Raw genomic sequence first — 19169 nt, forward strand, 5'->3', positions numbered from 1 at the left:
CCTACTATTAAGCACGCCAGAGCAGGAGGTCGGTCCTTCCGTTATCTAGCTCCTCGCGCTTGGAATGACCTCCCGATTTCTCTAAGACAGGCCTCTAGCCTGCTGTCCTTCCGAAAGGCCCTTAAAACATGGCTTTTCCCTTAGACTGCTGCTGTTTTTTATGCGTGTGTTGCATGTCCCTTCAGTGTTACTAACTGGAATTCCTGTAGGGTGTTTAAGCCAATCAATGTGTGTGTGTGTGTGTGTGTGTGTGTGTGTGTGTGTGTGTGTGTGTGTGTGTGTGTGTGTGTGTGTGTGTGTGTGTGTGTGTGTGTGTGTGTGTGTGTGTGTGTGTGTGTGTGTGTGTGTGTGTGTGTGTGTGTGTGTGTGTGTGTGTGTGTGTGTGTGTGTGTGTGTGTGTGTGTGTGTGTGTGTGTGTGTGTGTGTGTGTGTGTGTGTGTGTGTGTGTGTGTGTGTGTGTGTGTGTGTGTGTGTGTGTGTGTGTGTGTGTGTGTGTGTGTGTGTGTGTGTGTGTGTGTGTGTGTGTGTGTGTGTGTGTGTGTGTGTGTGTGTGTGTGTGTGTGTGTGTGTGTGTGTGTGTGTGTGTGTGTGTGTGTGTGTGTGTGTGTGTGTGTGTGTGTGTGTGTATATATATATGTGTGCGTGTGTGTGTGCACAGGCGCCCTCTCCTTTAGGTGTTTGTACATGCAAGTCCAAGTGAACATATGCGGTTTCTAATGTGAGCCACAATGTTGTTCCTTGGGTATATCTTATGTATATGATCTTTAGTGGTTGGTGCGCATGCTTTTTCTTTTTGCCCTTCCTAAAATTGGCTTCTATACTATGCCATATGTCTCTAAACGGTGTTGACTATTTTATCAGAATTATAATTGTTCAGCTCAATCCATCAGTTGTGCTCTGTCTTAATGTGATTTGTTTTGCAGGTGGAGTGCCATGTGTATCTGAACCAGAATAAACTGCTGGAGTACTGCAAGTCAAAGGGTATTGCCCTGGTGGGATACAGTACACTTGGATCAAGTAGAGATGAACAGTGGTAGGGAAAAAAGAGTGGTGAATGCAGATTGAATTGATGACAGAATGTCATGAAATGTCTTGCTTGACTATGGGGACAGTAGGCCACCAATGTATAACAAGTTCACTGACTTGGGTGCGCAGCACACTGTTCGCACTAATATTTACTCAAAACTTGACAGCCTGTAGTTATAATTCCATTAGAACATTTGTTTTTATTCATACAAATATTTTATTGCAATTATTATTCCAACATACACAATATATGCGTCATTTTATCCAATTTCATATTTTTTGTTGAAAATACAACATAACATAACATCAATGTAATCTTCAACATATAAATGTGCACAACATATACAAACTTTATATAAACACTCAATGCTGTGCCCGATGCATTTTGGGACGTAAATATCCCTTCCTCAGGGGAAATCTGTAAAAAGTCCTGTAGAAGCCATGTACTATGCGATCAGTCCTTTAAACAATGTATCCTCTTTGTTAATACAAATCGTGGATGGTAGAACCTTCAAGCTTGAAACCCGACGGGAGAAATATCTGATTTACGAGGCCGGACTCAAAGGTCTACCATCCACGAGAACGTAACTGTAACTGTGACTGTAATGTACTTATCATACAGCAAACTGAAGATTGTTAGACCTTGTACAATTGGCGTAAGTCTCCCTTCTATTTTTCGCGGTTGTCTCCTCTGTTTTTTATATGTTTTTGCTAGTTTACAAGCTTTGGGCACTGCACCACTGCTATTCAGTGCCACAGTGCAAGTGCTCCCTATTGTAAAGTATTGTAATGGATTAGTGACTCCATGATTGGCTTATTTGATTTACTTGCCAGACCCTAGTAGAGTGCACCATGTGTGCCGAGGGCCTGTAGATCAAATGCTGCTAGTGGGCTTGCAGCACTGATTGTGCCACCCACAGGAGCAGCTTGTAAAGTGTGTCCCAGGCGTGCCATTGCAGTGCCTGTGTGCAGTCTAGTATTGCCATGTTCACTTGGTAAGTGCACCCACTTACCAGTCCCTAAACCTTCCCTTTTCTACATGTTAGCCACCCCTAAGGTAGGCCCAAGGGCAGGGTGTATTGTAAGTAAAAGGTAGGACATGCCCTGCTGTGTGTGGCATGTACTGATAGTGAATTACAGCCAATTTCGTTTTTCTCTATTGCAAGGCTACCTGTCCCTATAGGCTGGAATGGGCAGTTTGATTATAACATCTTATAACCCTAACTGACCCAGGGAACATGGTAGAAAAGCGAATTGAGTATGCCTGAAATCAGAATGTTAAAATACATCTTTTAGTGAAGGTGATTTTTACATTCTGTGTTTGAAAATACCACTTTTAGAAAGGAGGTATTTTCTCACCTAACCATCCTGCCTGCCTCTGCTATGTTGTGAATTGCTTGTATGGTTTGTGAGTGACAGGAGGGCTTGGGCTCCAGCAGTCTGATGAGTCAGGGCTGGGCTGAATATGACCTTGGCTGAATAGAGAGTAGAGGGCGGAGATTTCCTTTCACTCCCCTGAGCCCTCATAGAATAGAGAGTAGGGCAAGGACATTTCCCTTCAGCTACCTAGGCCAGGTCTGCTTTCAACAATGCTGTCTCCACCTCTTGCCAGGAAGCTGCACCAGTGAGGACAAAACTGGTTTTGGCCAGGTACAGACACTCTCTGCCATCAAAGAACAAATACATTACTAGTATAAACATTGGAGGCCATACCCCAAGACTTTAGATCACTTCTGGGAATCAAGAGAAACCTTTGCCAAGGAGAGGAACTAAAAGAAGCTGAAAGATTTGCCTGCCCCTGTGCCAGTGTGCTATTTTCTGGGGTTGGCTTGCAGTAGTTACTTATTTGCCAAGGAAAGGAGAAGAAACTTTTATTGAACTTTCATCATATTGAAGAAGAATCACCAAGGGCTTGAATTGTGCATGCCTTCTGCTGAAGTCTCAGGGATACAAGACTTTACCACCAGCTTCCCCCCGAATTTCCTTGCTGGGAATTCTGTCTGCAGAAGCCTGCGTATTGTTAGAATCTGGAAACGCGACACAACAAGAAGAAGCGCGTTGCCGCCGCAGCTGTTGCCGTCGCTTCACTGGAGAAGCGTGTCGCCGCTGCAGAGGTCGCCGTCTCATCACCGGAGAAGCGTGTCTCTGTCGCAGCTGTTTGTCGTCGCATCACCTGAGAAGTATGTTGCCACCGCAAGGGTTGCCTTGCATCACCGGAGAAGCATGTCGCAGGGCCTGTCGCAGCTAAGAAGTTCCCGAGTCGCCGCACGGCCGTCGGGCGTTCATGCATCGTCTTCACATCGTCGCATCAAATAAAAGACGGCATCTTATCGCAGAGCACCGGACCGTCGCATCGAATCAAGGCGCCATCTTGTCGCATTACAACCGGAACGCAATACGAGATCGACGCATCACCCCCTCTCCGGTAAGGAACAGATGCATCGCCTACTTTGCACAAGCACTGAGAAACAGACGCATCACCTTCCCTGAAGCAAAGAACTGACGTATCGCTCCCCCTGCAAACCTTTTGTTTATTTTGCGGTACGCATCCAAAAGTACTTTGTGAGAAACGTGTCGAATTTACCATCATCTTTGAACTAAGCTTTTTTCACCATTTAAAAGTCATTTTCCTAATACTGTTTTGTGGATTTTTGTTGTTTGGGTCTTGTGTTAAGTCTATATAAAGAATACTCATTTTTATAAAACCTGTGTGGTGTCCATCAGTAGTGTTTTCACTTTATTACTGTATGTGTTCACAATTGCTTTACACACTGCTCTGTGATAAGCTTTCCTGCTCGTGCCAAGCTACCACAGGGTTGAGCAGGGGTTATTTTAGGCGTGTAACCCCCTTACCCTGACTAGAAGCAAGGGTCCCTATTTGGACAAAGGTGCAAACCATTGCCAACTAGAGACCCCCAGTTCTAACAAACATCTACTCATTTCTGACCGAGGATGAACATGGCAAGCAGGTCAAGCATTTACCCATACGTGGCATAGGAAGTCACTACCAGGCGAGTGCAGCACCAAGGGGTTTGAATCCATAGGTGAAGATGAAATCATGGCATGTGTATCTTTTCTACATTTACTATCTGCCCTCTACCTATGCAATATCCCTGGGAAAGTATGTTTACTGTAATATTTTCTTACCCGTTCATGTCTCTGTTCTCATATCAGTCCTGACTAATCCTGTATATGGGCCAAATGACCCTATACCCTTCATCCCTGTCTACTTTGAAGCTCAAGAAAACATGCCCTCCATGTGCCATCAGCGCACTTCCTGTGCTAAATCCAACTCTTTCCAGTGTGTGGATGCAAGTTAGGTGTGTTTGAGTATACCTTCCTGTGAGAGCTCATTCCTAAAACTGAGGGAGCATATCTACCAACAGAACTTTCAAGAAAACAAATGAGTCTTCCTAGGGTTGTTTGGCGATAAACAACATATGCATTGTATTTTGCCATCTCGATTAGGTGGATACACAGTTTCTTGTACCAAGTATGTGTTTTACGACTCGCATTGTATGGCTGAAGAACCTGATCATTCTTATCCACTATGCCATGTGCTTGTTGTGATCAAGTATACAGGTGGGCCTGTGAACTTTAGCCATCCGACCCCCAAACTGTGATGGGAGAAATGCTCTCATCATGAAATGTAGAAAGCACAATCACATTATGCCTATTCAACAACTTGACTGCCAGCAGTTCATTGAAATGAAATGCAGTGGTCTGGGATTTCTGGAGCTTTTTACAAACAAGCTCCTATGGGAACCCTTTGTGTGGACAATTAACTCTACCTCAGGCCACAGTGCCAGCTTTGTACATCTCACTGAACAGCCCTAGTCTCATATAGAAATTGTCCACATAAAGGATGGAAAACCTATTTGATGGGTTCTCCCTTCGAACCCTTGCACAAGTGTCCCATGAGGCTTCTTTCTTTTAAAACGGTCTTCTTGGTTGCAATTACCTCGGCAAGGAGGGTAAGTGAGCTTCAGGCTCTTTGTTCCAAGCCCCCGTTCTTGACCATTCATGCTGAAAGAATGGTTCTCAGGACCAGGGCTGCTTTTCTTCCTAAGGTGGTAACTCCCTTCCATCTAGGACAATCCATTACCCTTCCTACCTTTTATCCCCCCCCTCACCCTTCCAAGGAGGAGGAGAGGCTTCATCGCTTGGACCCAAAGAGAGCAGTCAGTTTCTATCTCGATAGGACTAGAGACTATCATGTTGATGATCAGCTCTTCGTGGGTTTTACTGGCTGCAAAAAGGGCAGAGCGGTGCACAAGCGCACACTTTCCAGATGGATAATCCTGTGCATCAAGATTTGCTACTCTCTGGCGGGTCAGTATCATGGGGCAAAGAGTTGCCCTGCACTCAGTGGTCGAAGTGAGGTGAAAAAAGTAGCGGAACTGTACATAATCTTACAGATTCATATAATCATTTTTGTAGGGTAAAAAGTTACTAAAAATGGTGACTTGAGTTGCTGCAAAGTGGACAGCCCTTTGCAAAGGTTGACTGATCACATTTCTCACTGCTGCATTTATATGTTATACTTATACTAATGAGGCAGAATCTTTGCAGAGACTTAACATGTGTAAAAATGTCTAAATATTGAAGTATAGGAAAATATATTGCATTACGCTGCAGCCTTGTTGTATAATTTAGTCAACACTGCAGAAGAGGCAGGGGACGTGGCACCATGGAAACCAGCAGAGGACGCGCCAAAAGAGTGTACCGATGGATGATTTAATGGTGAATAGAACAATCATTAATCTATCTCAAAGAACTGTGACCATGATAGAAAAATAACTCTTTGCCTGGGTTTATCGTTTTGTCCATCTTATCCATCCGAATATGCTGGTGTTCGGATTGACTTGTTTAAATATGTCTGCAAACTCAACCTACAAAAGTGGCATAAACTCAAGGGTACTGTTGGTGGCAAAGGTGCTAATGTGACCAACAGCCCCGATGTTTATGATATTAACATAAGGGATACTGAGTTACTCAGCACTGTGGTTGAGCTAGGGTAGTGTGATGAGGGAGCAGGCACTGCTGTTTCTTCCACACAACTACTAGCAGAATTAAATATCATTACTGATGCTTCGGCTGACACTGACTTTAGACCCAAATCTGTGTTCATGCCCACTTTCCCTCACAATAGCATAGACACCTTTCATGAGGTTGTGAGCAAGTCACTTAATGAATCCAGAGGCAACAGAAGGAAATATAAGAACAATGGTGGGTGTAATCTTACTCATAAACAGAGACAGGCCCTTAAATCGCTGATGGAGGATGACAGCATTGTCATCCGCCCGGTGGATTAGGGAGGAAATATTGTTGTGCTAGACCGTGAACAATACCTGGAAGAAGCTTAGAGGCAACTTAAAGATGACATGTTCTACAAACCTGTGAGCTTTGAGAGATATAATGCCAGTAGTGCCACCATATGGTAATCCTTGGGTGAATGGAAAGATAAGGGCACACTCAATTGGGATGAATATGGCTATTTAAAGTGCAACTATCCGGTTCTCCCAGTGTATCTGCTCCCTAAAGTCCATAAAAATCCCACTAGTCCACCAGGCAGACCCATAGTGTCATTACGAGGCCGTGTGGCAGAGCATGTATCGAAATACATTGATCCATTTTTGAGAGGGTTTGACTCCAGCCTGGACAGTTATGTCAAAGATACCAAAGATTTCCTCATGAGAATAGAAAAACATCAATGCGTCACTTTTGCGCCAACGGATGCGTCAAAATTTCTGACGCATCTGTAAATCATTGCATCATGGAGCACTGTATTGTAAATACAGCGCATCCCTAGTGGCGCAAGGACATTCAGCGCTGACACAAGGAAACTATTCAGATGCATCACTTCCTTGTAAATCATCCCCACAGTGTTTTATTATACATTTCATTGCACACAGGAGGTGGGAATGCTCGCTAGCCTTTGTAAAGTGTGAGTGGTTTGTCGGTGCATGCAGTGTGAAATTATTAGGTCCTGTTACACCGCAAGTTACGTTAAAAAGCCTTTTTAAATATGGACTTTATCTGTTTTGTCCACAGTGTAAAACTGCTTATCCCATTAGAATCACCTCACTTAATCAATTTTCTATTAGAAATCTTCAAATTGAGTAGTATACATTTTTCAGTTTGTAGCACCCTATATTTAAGATGCCTCAAAAAGTAGCCAAGATTGGTAAATAAATGCAAATAGAAATTAGTTGTAAGGTAACAGAAAGAGAAATGTTTTAAAGAAAAAGCTGAATATGGACACAGCAAACACGCATAAAATTGGGCTGCTGCCACAACAATAATTCACAGAATGCGTAACAGAAAAAAAGATAAAAGTAGTTCAAAGGCATCGGAGGCAGGAATAGTAAAAAAAATGCATACTGCTGCAACAACAGCATAATCGCAAAAACGATAAAACTCATTGAAAAGCATCAGAGGTAGAAATAGTTTAAAAACACGTGCATAAAATGTGTGCTGCTGCAACAACAATATATAAAAAACATATGTTCAAGATTGTTAAATAAATGCATTCATACAGGACAAGACAAACAACAAACAAAAAGCATGCTCTAAATGCATGCATCCCGGTAAAGATAACAAAATGTAAACGGTATGCATCGTTAACCAAAAGAAAAAAGTTCCAACCACCAACACAGATGGGAATGTGTAGTTAGGCCCTGGGAAACTGATAAGAGAAACACAGAAAGGAGAACAGGCTACAACCAATGGAAATGGAATTAAGTATACTGGTAGGCATATGGACCAATATAAAGTACAGGACCGTTTAAGATATATTAAAAAAAATTGATTTCACAAGTACAGTAGAAGCACTGTGCCGGCTAAACATAAAAAGGGTTTTTTACTTTGTCAAAGGTTTTTTTTTTTACAGATCAGGCTGCAAGTTTAAACTTTGGTAGTTATTATGCATTGGTAGGCATGAATACATGTTTTCCTTTGTCACACTACTGGGTGGCACAATAAGAGTTGCAGTCTACTGGTGATATTTAACTTTCCATTCCGTGGATGTATTTCTGCGCTACATACTATTGTCTTAAAGAAAAATTTGATATGTTAACCAGGTATTAGCTAATTTTTACATGTTTTGTGAGTCAGAGCGCATGTACTGGACAGCAGTGCCCCAGTGTGCAGTCTAAAAACCAGCAACAAATTTCAGCAAACGCAATTATCACACATTGTGTGATAATTATCGCACCCTCGCACTTTTCCCCTGATATAGACAAACTTGGCAAAATGTATCTGGGGGAAAAGGCCCATAAAACAGACAAAACATGCTAAATTCAGTGTGTTAAATGGCAATTCTGCATCTTATGCCTCATTTTCAAGTTAAAAACGTGAAATATGAGGTATTTACTACATCTGGTGAATACCTCACCCCGGGGTAATAGCATTTATTATTTGTATTAAATCACTCCATTCTATTCTGTCTAGCTTGTAGTGAGGGACAAAGGGTCTAATACATACTCAAAAAGGTAGCACATAATTCCATAATCCAGAGCATATTATTGGTAAAGCAAATTCTAGCAATGGATTCTCAATATTTAGCACTTCCTCTACAATCCTCTACAAAATAAAGGATTTTTCATTACCACCGAGTTAAACTCTGAATTAGATTCTAGGTACTAAAAGTGGGGTAATGAAAAGGGTCCATGTGGGTCATCTCTTCTCAACTAATCTATCAGTTTTTTCTTCTTGCAGAAGTAGATTGTCCTACAAGTTCTGTTACTTTATAAAGTAAATTAGTTGTGTAGCTTGGCACAGTATAAGGTGACAGAACCCCTTGATCCTTTGAAATACCCTCACATTGTACGGTTGGGGTGTTTATGCTATATAACATTGTACATGTTCATTTACAGGAAAAAATACATGTCATGGTATTTGTACATTTATACCAAACATATGGGCCTTGTTTCTTGCCCTTACCAAAAACAAACCCCGATACGTTGCTACCCCACTTCTCGGGGATAAATCTGTATTTAATCGCCCACTTTTCCCAAAATATACCTGTAACGCAGAATTCACCTTTTTATTTCTTGTCCAGGACTGATCCAAAATCGCCTGTCCTCCTGCAAGACCCTGTACTCAAGAAGATTGGTGACAAGTACAAGAAATCACCAGCCCAAGTTGCCCTGCGCTACAATCTTCAAAGGGGTATTGTGGTTCTGGCCAAAAGTTTCAACCCAGAACACGTTAAACAAAATATACAGGTAGGCAAAATAGTGTGATTTGTTTGGATATTACCCTGGGTCAAGAGATTGTATACTAAAGGTACAATCGTTTATGGTGTTCTGTCATCATGTAGGCAGTGCAGAGTTTTGTTATAAGCACTCCTTGAGCAGGAATTACCCTGATATTTTGAGAATTCCACAGCTCCCCTTTATATACACTGAGATTGTGAGGCACCAACTGAAGCTTTCATGATGCTGCTTAAGAACGATGATGGATTCAACCCAGATCTGTGACTGGGTGTGAGTGTTTGAAAGTTCCAGCACTCCCTTCATCATCTCTTTGTGTTTTCTTTGTTCACCCTAAGTTGGCAGGGTATGCCCAGACATGGGTCCCTTGCTCACTTTGCCACTGGATTCAAGGTAGCCTGGATAAAGAGGGGTGTTACCCCAAAACCGGTCCAAGAATGCTTGTTTCCGGGTCAGGGAAGACCTGGCTTGGCAGTTCGGGCAGTGCCAAGAGGCACAGGGTCAATACTGATTTGCATAAAGCTGGGTCTGACCAGAGTGGGCAAAGTGAACGATGACAGAGCCAACCCAGATCTGTGACTGAGGGTGAGTGTTTGAAAAGTTTCAGGACTCTGTCCATAATTTCTTTTTGTTTGCTTTGTTTTCCCTAAGTTGGCAAGGGTATTCCCAGATGTGGGTCCCTTGCTCACTTTGCCATTGGATTCAAGTTAGCCTGACTGAAGAGGGATGCTACCCCAAAACCGGTCCCAGGATTCTTGTTTGCGGCTCAGGGAATACCTGGCTTGGCAGTTCGGGCTGAACTGTTCCCATGAGGCACAGAGTCAAGACTGATTTGCATATAGCTGGGTCTGAACTGAGGTGGCGAAGTGAGCCAACGAACGGTGATGGATTCAACCCAGATCTGTCACTGGGGGTGAGTGTTTGAAAAGTATCAGCACTCCATCCGTCATCTCTTTGTGTTTGCCCTGGGTGTTTACGACTGAAGGGTCACAACTGAAGTGTTTGCCTCCCCATAGGGCCAAATGAATCAACACCTCCAAGCATCACATAGCTCAGTTGGAAATTGGGGGAAAGAGCTTGAAGGGACTACCCATGAAACATTCAGTTTCTATTGAAAGGGACAGAAAAAACGGAATGCATCGTATCGTGTTGCCCTTGAGCTTGACCCCTCACCACTGCTTGAATAACATCTGCCCTCTCCAAGCACAGCATATCAGCAACCTGACAGAAGACATCAGGGGCTTTAATGGTTGGATCACTACCTGCGCAGCCTCTCTGTCCGCCCCCCCCTCCCCAACCACAAGTGCAGCCAAACAACAAAAACATGGACATAAAGCAGCTAAAGCACAGAAGACCACAGGATGCCCAAAAAACCGCATTGCTAACAACTAGAGCGTTAGTGAAGAATGAGCCAAGATGCCACAGACAAGGGAACGGAATCCTCAAAGCAACCCTGAGAAGCTACCACTAACAAATCTAGAAAATCACAGCACTAGCAGAACTCAATACCTCTGCAACAAGCACTCAGAATTGTTGTGCAACATGATCACAGACATATATGGCATCTTCTCAGCTAGACCCCATCGGCTTTGCAGCAAGTCTTCCAGTCTCGGATAAAGAACAGACGCTGACAACATGACCCCCACCATCACCAGAGATGAGACTTCAACCACAATGAAGTCCATCCACTCTGGGGTCCCGTCAGACCCTTGGCCCCACCACTCGTTCAACAAAGGATTTACCCCATTAGCAAAACTCTCACTTCCAACTTAAACACCTCCATCAACTCTGTCACTTTTCCTCAAATCTGGAAACATGCTGCTGTCACCGTCTCTCTGAAGAAACCACCTGTGAACCCAGTCAAGCTCACTACCTACAGACCAATCTCCCTCCTACAATACCTAGCTAAGGTCCTATAGAAGCTCATAAAAGGATGCTTCACCGACCACCTGGTCTACCACCAGCTCCTTGATGCCACACAGTCCAGATTCTGACCGAACCACAGTACCGAAACAGCCTTCATTGCTGCAATAGATGGCATCCACATGCTCTTAGATAGAGAGGAAATGGCAAGCCCACATCCTACTGGACTTCTTTTTAGCCTTCGACACAGTGTCACAAACAGAAAACAACAGTCAACCTAGCACCATAAACTATGAACCTGGAAACTGCTCAGTGGAGTGGCCCATAGTTCAATCCATCACCCCTAACCTCTTCAAAAGATACATAATTCCACCAGCCAACGTCCTCTGAGCCCACTATTTTAACATACTCTCCTACACCGATGACACATAACTTATAGCTCACTCTTGGACATAACGAGGAGCAAGTTCACCACCTGCATAATTGAAGTAGTCACCTGGACAAAATCCAACTTTGTCAAACTCAACACTGACAAGACAGAAAGAGTGATTTTGGGGTGAAAAACTGACAAGACAGAAAGAGTGATTTGGGGTAAAAAAAAACTCACTGTGGGACTTCACATATTTGCTGCCCATTCTTGGACCTACTCCCACCTCAGCTCACTTGCCAGGAATCTCGGCATCATCACTGATATCAAACTGGACATGACATTGACTGCACACGTCAATGTAGTAGCGAAATCCTGCTTCCTCAGAGATGCTGAGGAAACTCTGCAAATGGTTCCCCAGCAACCCCAGAAACACTATCAACCATGCCCGTGTCACCAGCAGGCTGGATTACGAGAACACCCTCTATGCCGGAATCACCAAGCAACGCACCCAAATACTACAAAGCATCCAGAATGCAAAGCCAGACCAGGGCTAAAATGGGAACCCAAAGTAACCTTGGCAAATTTTGCCAGGCCATCCCCCATACGGAGCATAGTGAGCGAGTTCAGCAAACATACCACTACAAGGGGGGGGGGCTACAAATTGGCAAAAAGTACATTCGACACCACATTTCAAATTATATATTTAATTGTACTCGTTTTTAAAACATAGTAAATGATGACCTAACAGTGCACCAGATATGTCAATCTTTATTGAGGCTCTTCAATTATTCGCTCACTGTCACCCTCAAACAGTGCCTCTCACCTCTCCATAGCCCCTCTCTTACTTGTATTTCACTTGTTATATACCACCTCTCATATCAGTGTATGGTGTTTTAAATCACATACACACATAGGGACAATAAATCATATGTGTGTAAATCAGCATGCAGAAAATGTTACATAAGACAAAGAAGGCTAGAAGGTGTATGTAGCATTAACATGCTGTCCACAATAGCAAGCATTTATTTTTTAGGAGTGCTTGGTCTGGAAAAGCACAAACTCAGGATTCATACCGTGCCACAGTTATTAGGGTTGACTTTACTAATAAGAATTCATTTCTGCCCATACAAACCCATTTTAGCATAATTAGGATGATGAAAGACTGGGGAAAAGCATAACTTTCTAACCTAGATTATCATTGTAACTGATAAAAGTAGTAGCCCACTGGGCTACGAACATAAAATACTGTTCTATGGTCTGCATAGTGGACACTTTTTGCGGCAGGAATATTGACCCTCTGCGCTACCTTAGTTGAGTCAAGCTGCCACCAGACAAAACTTCGATCAGCAGGCACATTAATCATCAGAGTTATCTTGGCACTTTTATTGTTGCCAGAAAGCTGTTGTATATACAAGGAACTCAGCAGTGCTTTTAAAACTACTGCACTGCTACAGAACTGGCCCCTGATAACAAAAGCGGCCCACCATCCTTCCAGCCTTCTGGGGAAATGCCCGTTGCCAGATACGACCAGTAAATGTAAATGTAAATGTAGCCGTACTTGTAAAGCGCACTGATACTCCTGAGTGTCCTGGCGCTGTACTCATACCGCTAGGGAACCCTTCCTGGTTTTTCCCCGTGAAATGTCCACTCCTGGGCATCCCCAGGGTGCAACCAGGCATCCCTAGCGCTGTAGGGGGCCGTTGTGGAGACTAAGCAAGCTATTGCCCAGAGTTGCAGCATGGGACCCATGCTTAGAGTAGGCACCAAGGCGAGATATCAGGTCCGAGGAATTATGAGCCCAAGATCCGCCGAGACCAGCCAAGGCAGGAATTGAACCCTGGTCCCGGGCCAGACCTCTGCATCAGTGGCTGCTGCTCAAAGCATTGAGCCACACTCATCCTCTACCCTCTTCACAAGCCACACATCACACCACACCTCAGAAAACTACACTGGCTCCCAATACACAGACGTGCCCAATCCAAACATTTCACCCACCCATTCAAAGCACCACACAGCAGAGGCCATGCCTACCTGAACAGTTGTATCTCCTTCAGTCAACCACCCAGACACCCAAACTCTCACATTGCTGCTAGCTTGGATCGACCTTCAACTCCAAATCAGAGCCTCCTCCCCGCTTCTAGAGTTCCAAAAGAAGCTGAAGAACTGGCAAGTTGATTACACCCCCCTCACCTGCTTATCACCAGGATGGCCTCGGAGGTGATAATGTGCTCTACAAATACACATAACATAACATGATGATCAACTCCATTTCGGTCACCAGCCAAAACCTGCTAGAGCTTATTGATATTATTGGTCTCCAATTACCGCTAGGCTGTGCACATGGGATTCTCTTAAGAAGTCTAACAATGAACAAAACTTTGCCTAAAATTGACCTTCCTTAAATACCAAAGTATCAAACAGAACATGTGCACACAGTAAAGGGGCATAACAGAATGAGCCAGAGTGGATATACATGCTTGATGCAGAGATGCAAGAAAAGCGGTGTTACTGTGTCATCAGGCAGTCAGTCAAAATGATTCTTCAAACAATTAATGATTTGTTATTGAACGAAGAATCCCTTCCTCACCTAGATTTAAAGGACCTGAAAAGAAGGATCACAGGCCCTTGGGAATGAGCTCATACAAATAAAGGTACTGGGCTTTGCCTCTTTGAGTGTGAGTGCTTGCCATGGATGTACTGCACCCTCAAGTGTGATGCAAGCTCTGTGGTTCATAAAACATTAAACTACCTTCTTGAAACCTATTTGTTTTATAGCACTTTTCCTATTCTTTGGAAGTCATTAGCTCTGATTTTGATGTGCTAATTCCAAGTCAACTGAACTTGGAGTATGTGCTCATTGATTCAGCAAAATCAGCATATCTAGAAATCTATGACATCTGTCTAGTGCCGCCCTTGGAATTCTCACAAATCAACCTTACAAAATGTCAACAGAGCACCATTTTCTTGTTGAATTCTCAATCTGCACTCTAGTGATCTAGTTATGAACTCTTCCACTAACATGGGGGCATACAGAAATAGAATAGGGACAATACAGTAACATCATAAACTAGTCTCCTTGAGTTGTGGCACTGGATCTAACAGTATCAACCACCACCATTCTAGTTTCCCTATGACTCCTTTTTTTCCCCAGAGTTTTATATAGTGCAAACTTGACCTGAAGGTTTCATGAATCAGAGCGATTTATATGAGCAGCATTGCTGCTTGATAGTTTCCCTTGCTGTGCTGGACAGCAACGAAAACGGGTGTGGTCATGACGAGCTGATGCACCTGAGAGGTATATGAGCATGGAAAGGGTTAAAGTCCGTAATCCATACATTACTGCCCCCCACCCTGCCCCTCCCCACGTCACCGCCCAGCCGGTACTCCCACTACCAGCCGTGGCTGGTTGGGACTGCTGCCTTCCCTCACTGGCTGATCTTAGGTCAGCCAATGAGGGAATACAGAAGTCCCAGTCTCATCACAGAGTGGGATGGGGTCAGTGGGACTGCTGACCCCACCCCACTCTGTGACGACGTGTCACTGATTGACACTCGGCCCTGGGAAGCTAAGGGCTTAAAAGTGAGATGCCTAGGTCCAACGCAATGTACACTCCCCCTCACAAGGGGGGGGGGGGGCTTGAGTCACTTTTGCCAGGCTGTGGAGGTCACGCCCACAGGGCTGGACAGTCCCCAGTCTGTTACGGTTCTGCTCAGACAGCTAGGATCCTGCACATTTAAGGCATGTCTAGTTCCTGGCTACCTGACCTGAACCAGAAGAGTGTCTGTCAGGTTGACCGCTGTTCAGCCTGACAGACATTCTTCTTGCCTGAAACAAATGGGGGGTTTGGCCCCTCAACCCATAAGGATTGGTCGCTGCTGGAGGTGGGTGTGGATACTAACTCTAGATACCACCTGGTGAAGTTCTCGTCCCATAGATTACGAGGACACCTGGTAACCCCGCTTCCTTCCGGTCACCACTAGGCAACCACCCTAAATTCAGACGGTCCCTACACAGGTACTAAAATATCCCACCTGCAATGCAGCTATAAGATGTGCAAGGATAGCAAAAGTGGAACCCTACCCAATGCAGCTCCCTCAGAAACCAAACAAAACCAAACATATACAGCCAAACCAATGCAGTCATAGCAGTCCTGGTCTGCACCAACCACACAAACTGCCATGAGGGAGATGAGGACTGCTCTCCTCCCCACTTGTCAATTCTTCATCCAATAGTGATAACTCTGTTCTCTCACAATAATCCACTGGAGGGGATCTCTTTTTTGTTGCAGGTGTTCGACTTTCAATTAACTACTGAAGACATGAAAGCCCTTGATGGACTCAACAAAAACCTGCGCTATATAGACCTAAAGCTGTAAGTCATTTCATCATTCAAATGTGTCTTTTATTCGATTAGACATCAGACGGTCCATGGGACTCTGGAGGGTGTGTTAAAATGCATGTTTCTGCAGCACTATGCACATGTGCTTCTCAGTTTTTGGCAGTCACAGGTAATAGCACTGAATGCACAGAATAGCATTTAAAATGTTCAAAGTTGGACATTGGTGTCAAAATTAGCCACACTGGTGAACAACCTTTACAAAGAAACTATTACAACGCACTACCATTACAACGCGGTCATTACAACGCAAACCATTACAACGCATTGCGCTGGGGGGCGCTCTAGGATAGGGAATACGTTTAATTTTCTATCCAACACCTTCCCTAGTGTCCACGGGGACTGGAGTTGGAATAGAAAATTAAACTTACCACTATCCAGCACCTCTAAGCGCTATGCGTTGTAAAGGTTTGCGATGTAAAAAACGCGTTGTAAAGGCAGGCGTTGTAATAGCCTGCGTTGTAACGTCATACATCCAGCAAAACCCATTGCTCTCCCTTAGAGTCAAATCAGTGTCTGTGAATTGTTATTGGGAGAACAGGTGATAAAAAAAACTAAATTGCAGCAACAATCATATTTTCCTTGAAATTTGGGGCACGTTAGCAAATGTGGCTGTGAAAAGGGATGCTATAACGAGCCTTTGGAAAGATAAACCTTCCAGTAACCTTGTCTCCAATAATCTAGCCTGATCATGGATTTTCATTGTTTTAGTAAGGGGCTTGTTTTGTGGGGAATCAGAGTGGCTCTCAGTGTCATGGAAATGTTTCTGTTGGCCATCCACTTATCCCCAATAAATCTAAATGGTATTTTTTGTTTACGTTGTTCTTTGTTGTTTTGTAAGTGAAAATTTGATTGATTGTAACTACAATAGATATTTTTTTTTCTTCAAATTGGGGCAGTGTTGCTTTAGCCTGACCACAGTCTGTCCAGGCCATTCTTATCACCGACTGTGGTTACACTCCTTCACCAACAAAGCTCAAGAAGGTTCAAATTTGAATCATCCCAAGTTAATTTGGGGCAATCGCAGGGCCCTGCAGATGGAATCCACTAAAATGCAGCAGTGCTTGATTTGTAAAAAATAAAATAAGCCTTTGGATTCAGTCAACTGCAAGATTCTGGCACTGGCATCTTGCAGGTAATTCTTTCATCATTGAGCACCCACAGAATATGAGAGGCAGCCATGCCAAAATGCTGACCCGGGTACGTTGGAGGTAATTATTGACACACGGGCACCCACTTTACATTTTGAAATAATGGGCTCAACTCCTGGGTTGTGTCTGCCTTCATCAATGTGATACAACCGGAGAGAACTTCATTATTTAATGAATAGCCTTACACAGACTATGTTTTTGAGCAGATTTGTGTGAAAATTGTGCTTTAAAGTACACTATTTTGCTTCATGTTTTTCAACCCCCTCCCGGCCCCCCATGAATCCTCCTATTGAACTTGCTTGCTCACTCACTGGGATTCAAGACAAGTATTATTCCCCACCAGTTTTGAAAATCGCTACTCGCTACTGTTAGATGAGACACTCCGACATAGGTTAAATGTGTCCCGACAATTAAAGATGGTATATTCTTAGCAAGTAGTGTTTTCTTAAAGACTAAAGGGGAGAGGGGTTGGCCTAACGGCTAAGGCGCTCGACCTCGGACCTGGGGATCTAGTTTCGAGTCTCGGTAACGACGCCAAAAACCCCCTGTGATTCTGGGCAAATCACTTAATCTCCCCGTGCCTAAAAAATGAAAGTGTGTCCTTATGTAACATAACTGGTGCTATTTAAAGCCCTCTGATAACTGGTTCGGTTCTATTTCGCGCTATATAAAACTCCGGAAAAAAGACAGCGGGTAATTATATGTGACAGAGTTTCTGTTACATGTTAATAAAGTTGACAGAGTGCATTACCACTTATTTCTTCCAGTTGACCAAGTATCTTAATCATGAATCTGATTGAACTCAATTTTTAGGTAAATTAGTCGTGTAAATGGTTTCAAACCAGAAATCAAAAAAAATTAGGAGCCAAAGACTAAAAGTAACCACTCAGCATCACTAAACTTTTATGTTTAGAAAGCAAGCTATTGGCATATTGGCATCATGAAAACTTCGGTTATACATCATTTATATTGCCTTGAGTTTAGCGTCAACTAATTAGTCCCAATGCATATTGCATCCCAAAATTCTACTGAATCATAACGAGACAGGCGTCATTGATTGTGCAATAAGGCCAACATTTGAGCTTCCTAATGCTTAGTCTAAGGTAGCTTTTAATGTGTGAGCCAGACTAGCTCATATCCGGCACACATACAGAATCATGGCTTTTGTTCATTCGTAGGACTTGCTCTTATTCTGCACGCATACAGAATCTCTGCTTTATCCATTCTAAAGACTGGCTCATAGTCTGCATGCATATAGAATCACAGCTTTATCCATTCTCAAGACTAGCTTAGTCTGCACAAATACAGAATCATGACTTTTGTCCATTCTCAAGGCTGGCTAACAGTTTGCACAAGAACATAATCACGGATCTTGTCCAATCTCAAGACTAGCTCTTTTTCTGCAATCATAGAGAATCTCGGATTTATCTAGTCTGAAGACCGACTCTTAGGGCCTTATTTAGATCTTGGCAGAGGGGAATACTCCATCATAAACGTGATGGATATCCTTTCTGGTGTATTACGATCCTTTAATATCCTATGGAGATCGTAATATGATGGCTAGGAAATCCATTACGTTTGTAACTGGGTATTCCATCTGCCGATATCTAAATAAGGGCCTTAGTCTGCATGCATATAGAATCACGGCTTCATCCATTCTCAGTACTAGCTCTTAGTCTGCACACATATAGAATCATTACTTTTTTCCATTTTCAAGACTAGCCAATAGTTTGCACACAATCATGCCTTTTGTCCATTCTTAGGACCAGCTCTTATTCTGCGTGCATACAGAATCTCTGCTTTACCCATTCCTAAAAGTGGCTCTTAGACTGCAACCATATGGAATCATGGCTATCTCCATTCTCAAGACTAGCTCTTAATCTGAACACATACAGAGTCATGGATTTATCCTAGCTTCATTCTCAAGTTAGGCTCTTAGTCTGCACACAAACAGAATCATAGCTTTATCTATTAATCCATTCTCAAGACTAGCTCTTAGTCTGCAAGCATATAGAATCATGGCTTTATCCATTTATCCATTCTCAAAACCAACTCTTAGTCTGTACGCATATAGAATCATGGCTTTATCCATTTATCAATTCTCAAGAGTAGCTCTTTGTCTGCACACATATAGAATAACAGCTTTAT

The 19169-nt window shown here is 43.3% G+C and overlaps 1 protein-coding gene across 1 annotated transcript in view; it reads left to right on the plus strand.

Moving 5' to 3' along the window:
- Positions 1-19169, plus strand: part of LOC144762128 (estradiol 17 beta-dehydrogenase 5-like) — a 167021-nt gene that overhangs the window by 109352 nt on the left and 38500 nt on the right. Inside the window, exons 7-9 of the mRNA XM_078647268.1 lie at positions 924-1033; positions 9089-9254; positions 15764-15846. Of these exons, the coding sequence (XP_078503394.1) occupies positions 924-1033; positions 9089-9254; positions 15764-15846 (359 nt within the window). The remainder of the gene's footprint in view (positions 1-923; positions 1034-9088; positions 9255-15763; positions 15847-19169) is intronic.

Source organism: Lissotriton helveticus, chromosome 1_1 (genome assembly GCF_964261635.1).
Source record: "Lissotriton helveticus chromosome 1_1, aLisHel1.1, whole genome shotgun sequence".
Classification (NCBI taxonomy): domain Eukaryota; kingdom Metazoa; phylum Chordata; class Amphibia; order Caudata; family Salamandridae; genus Lissotriton; species Lissotriton helveticus.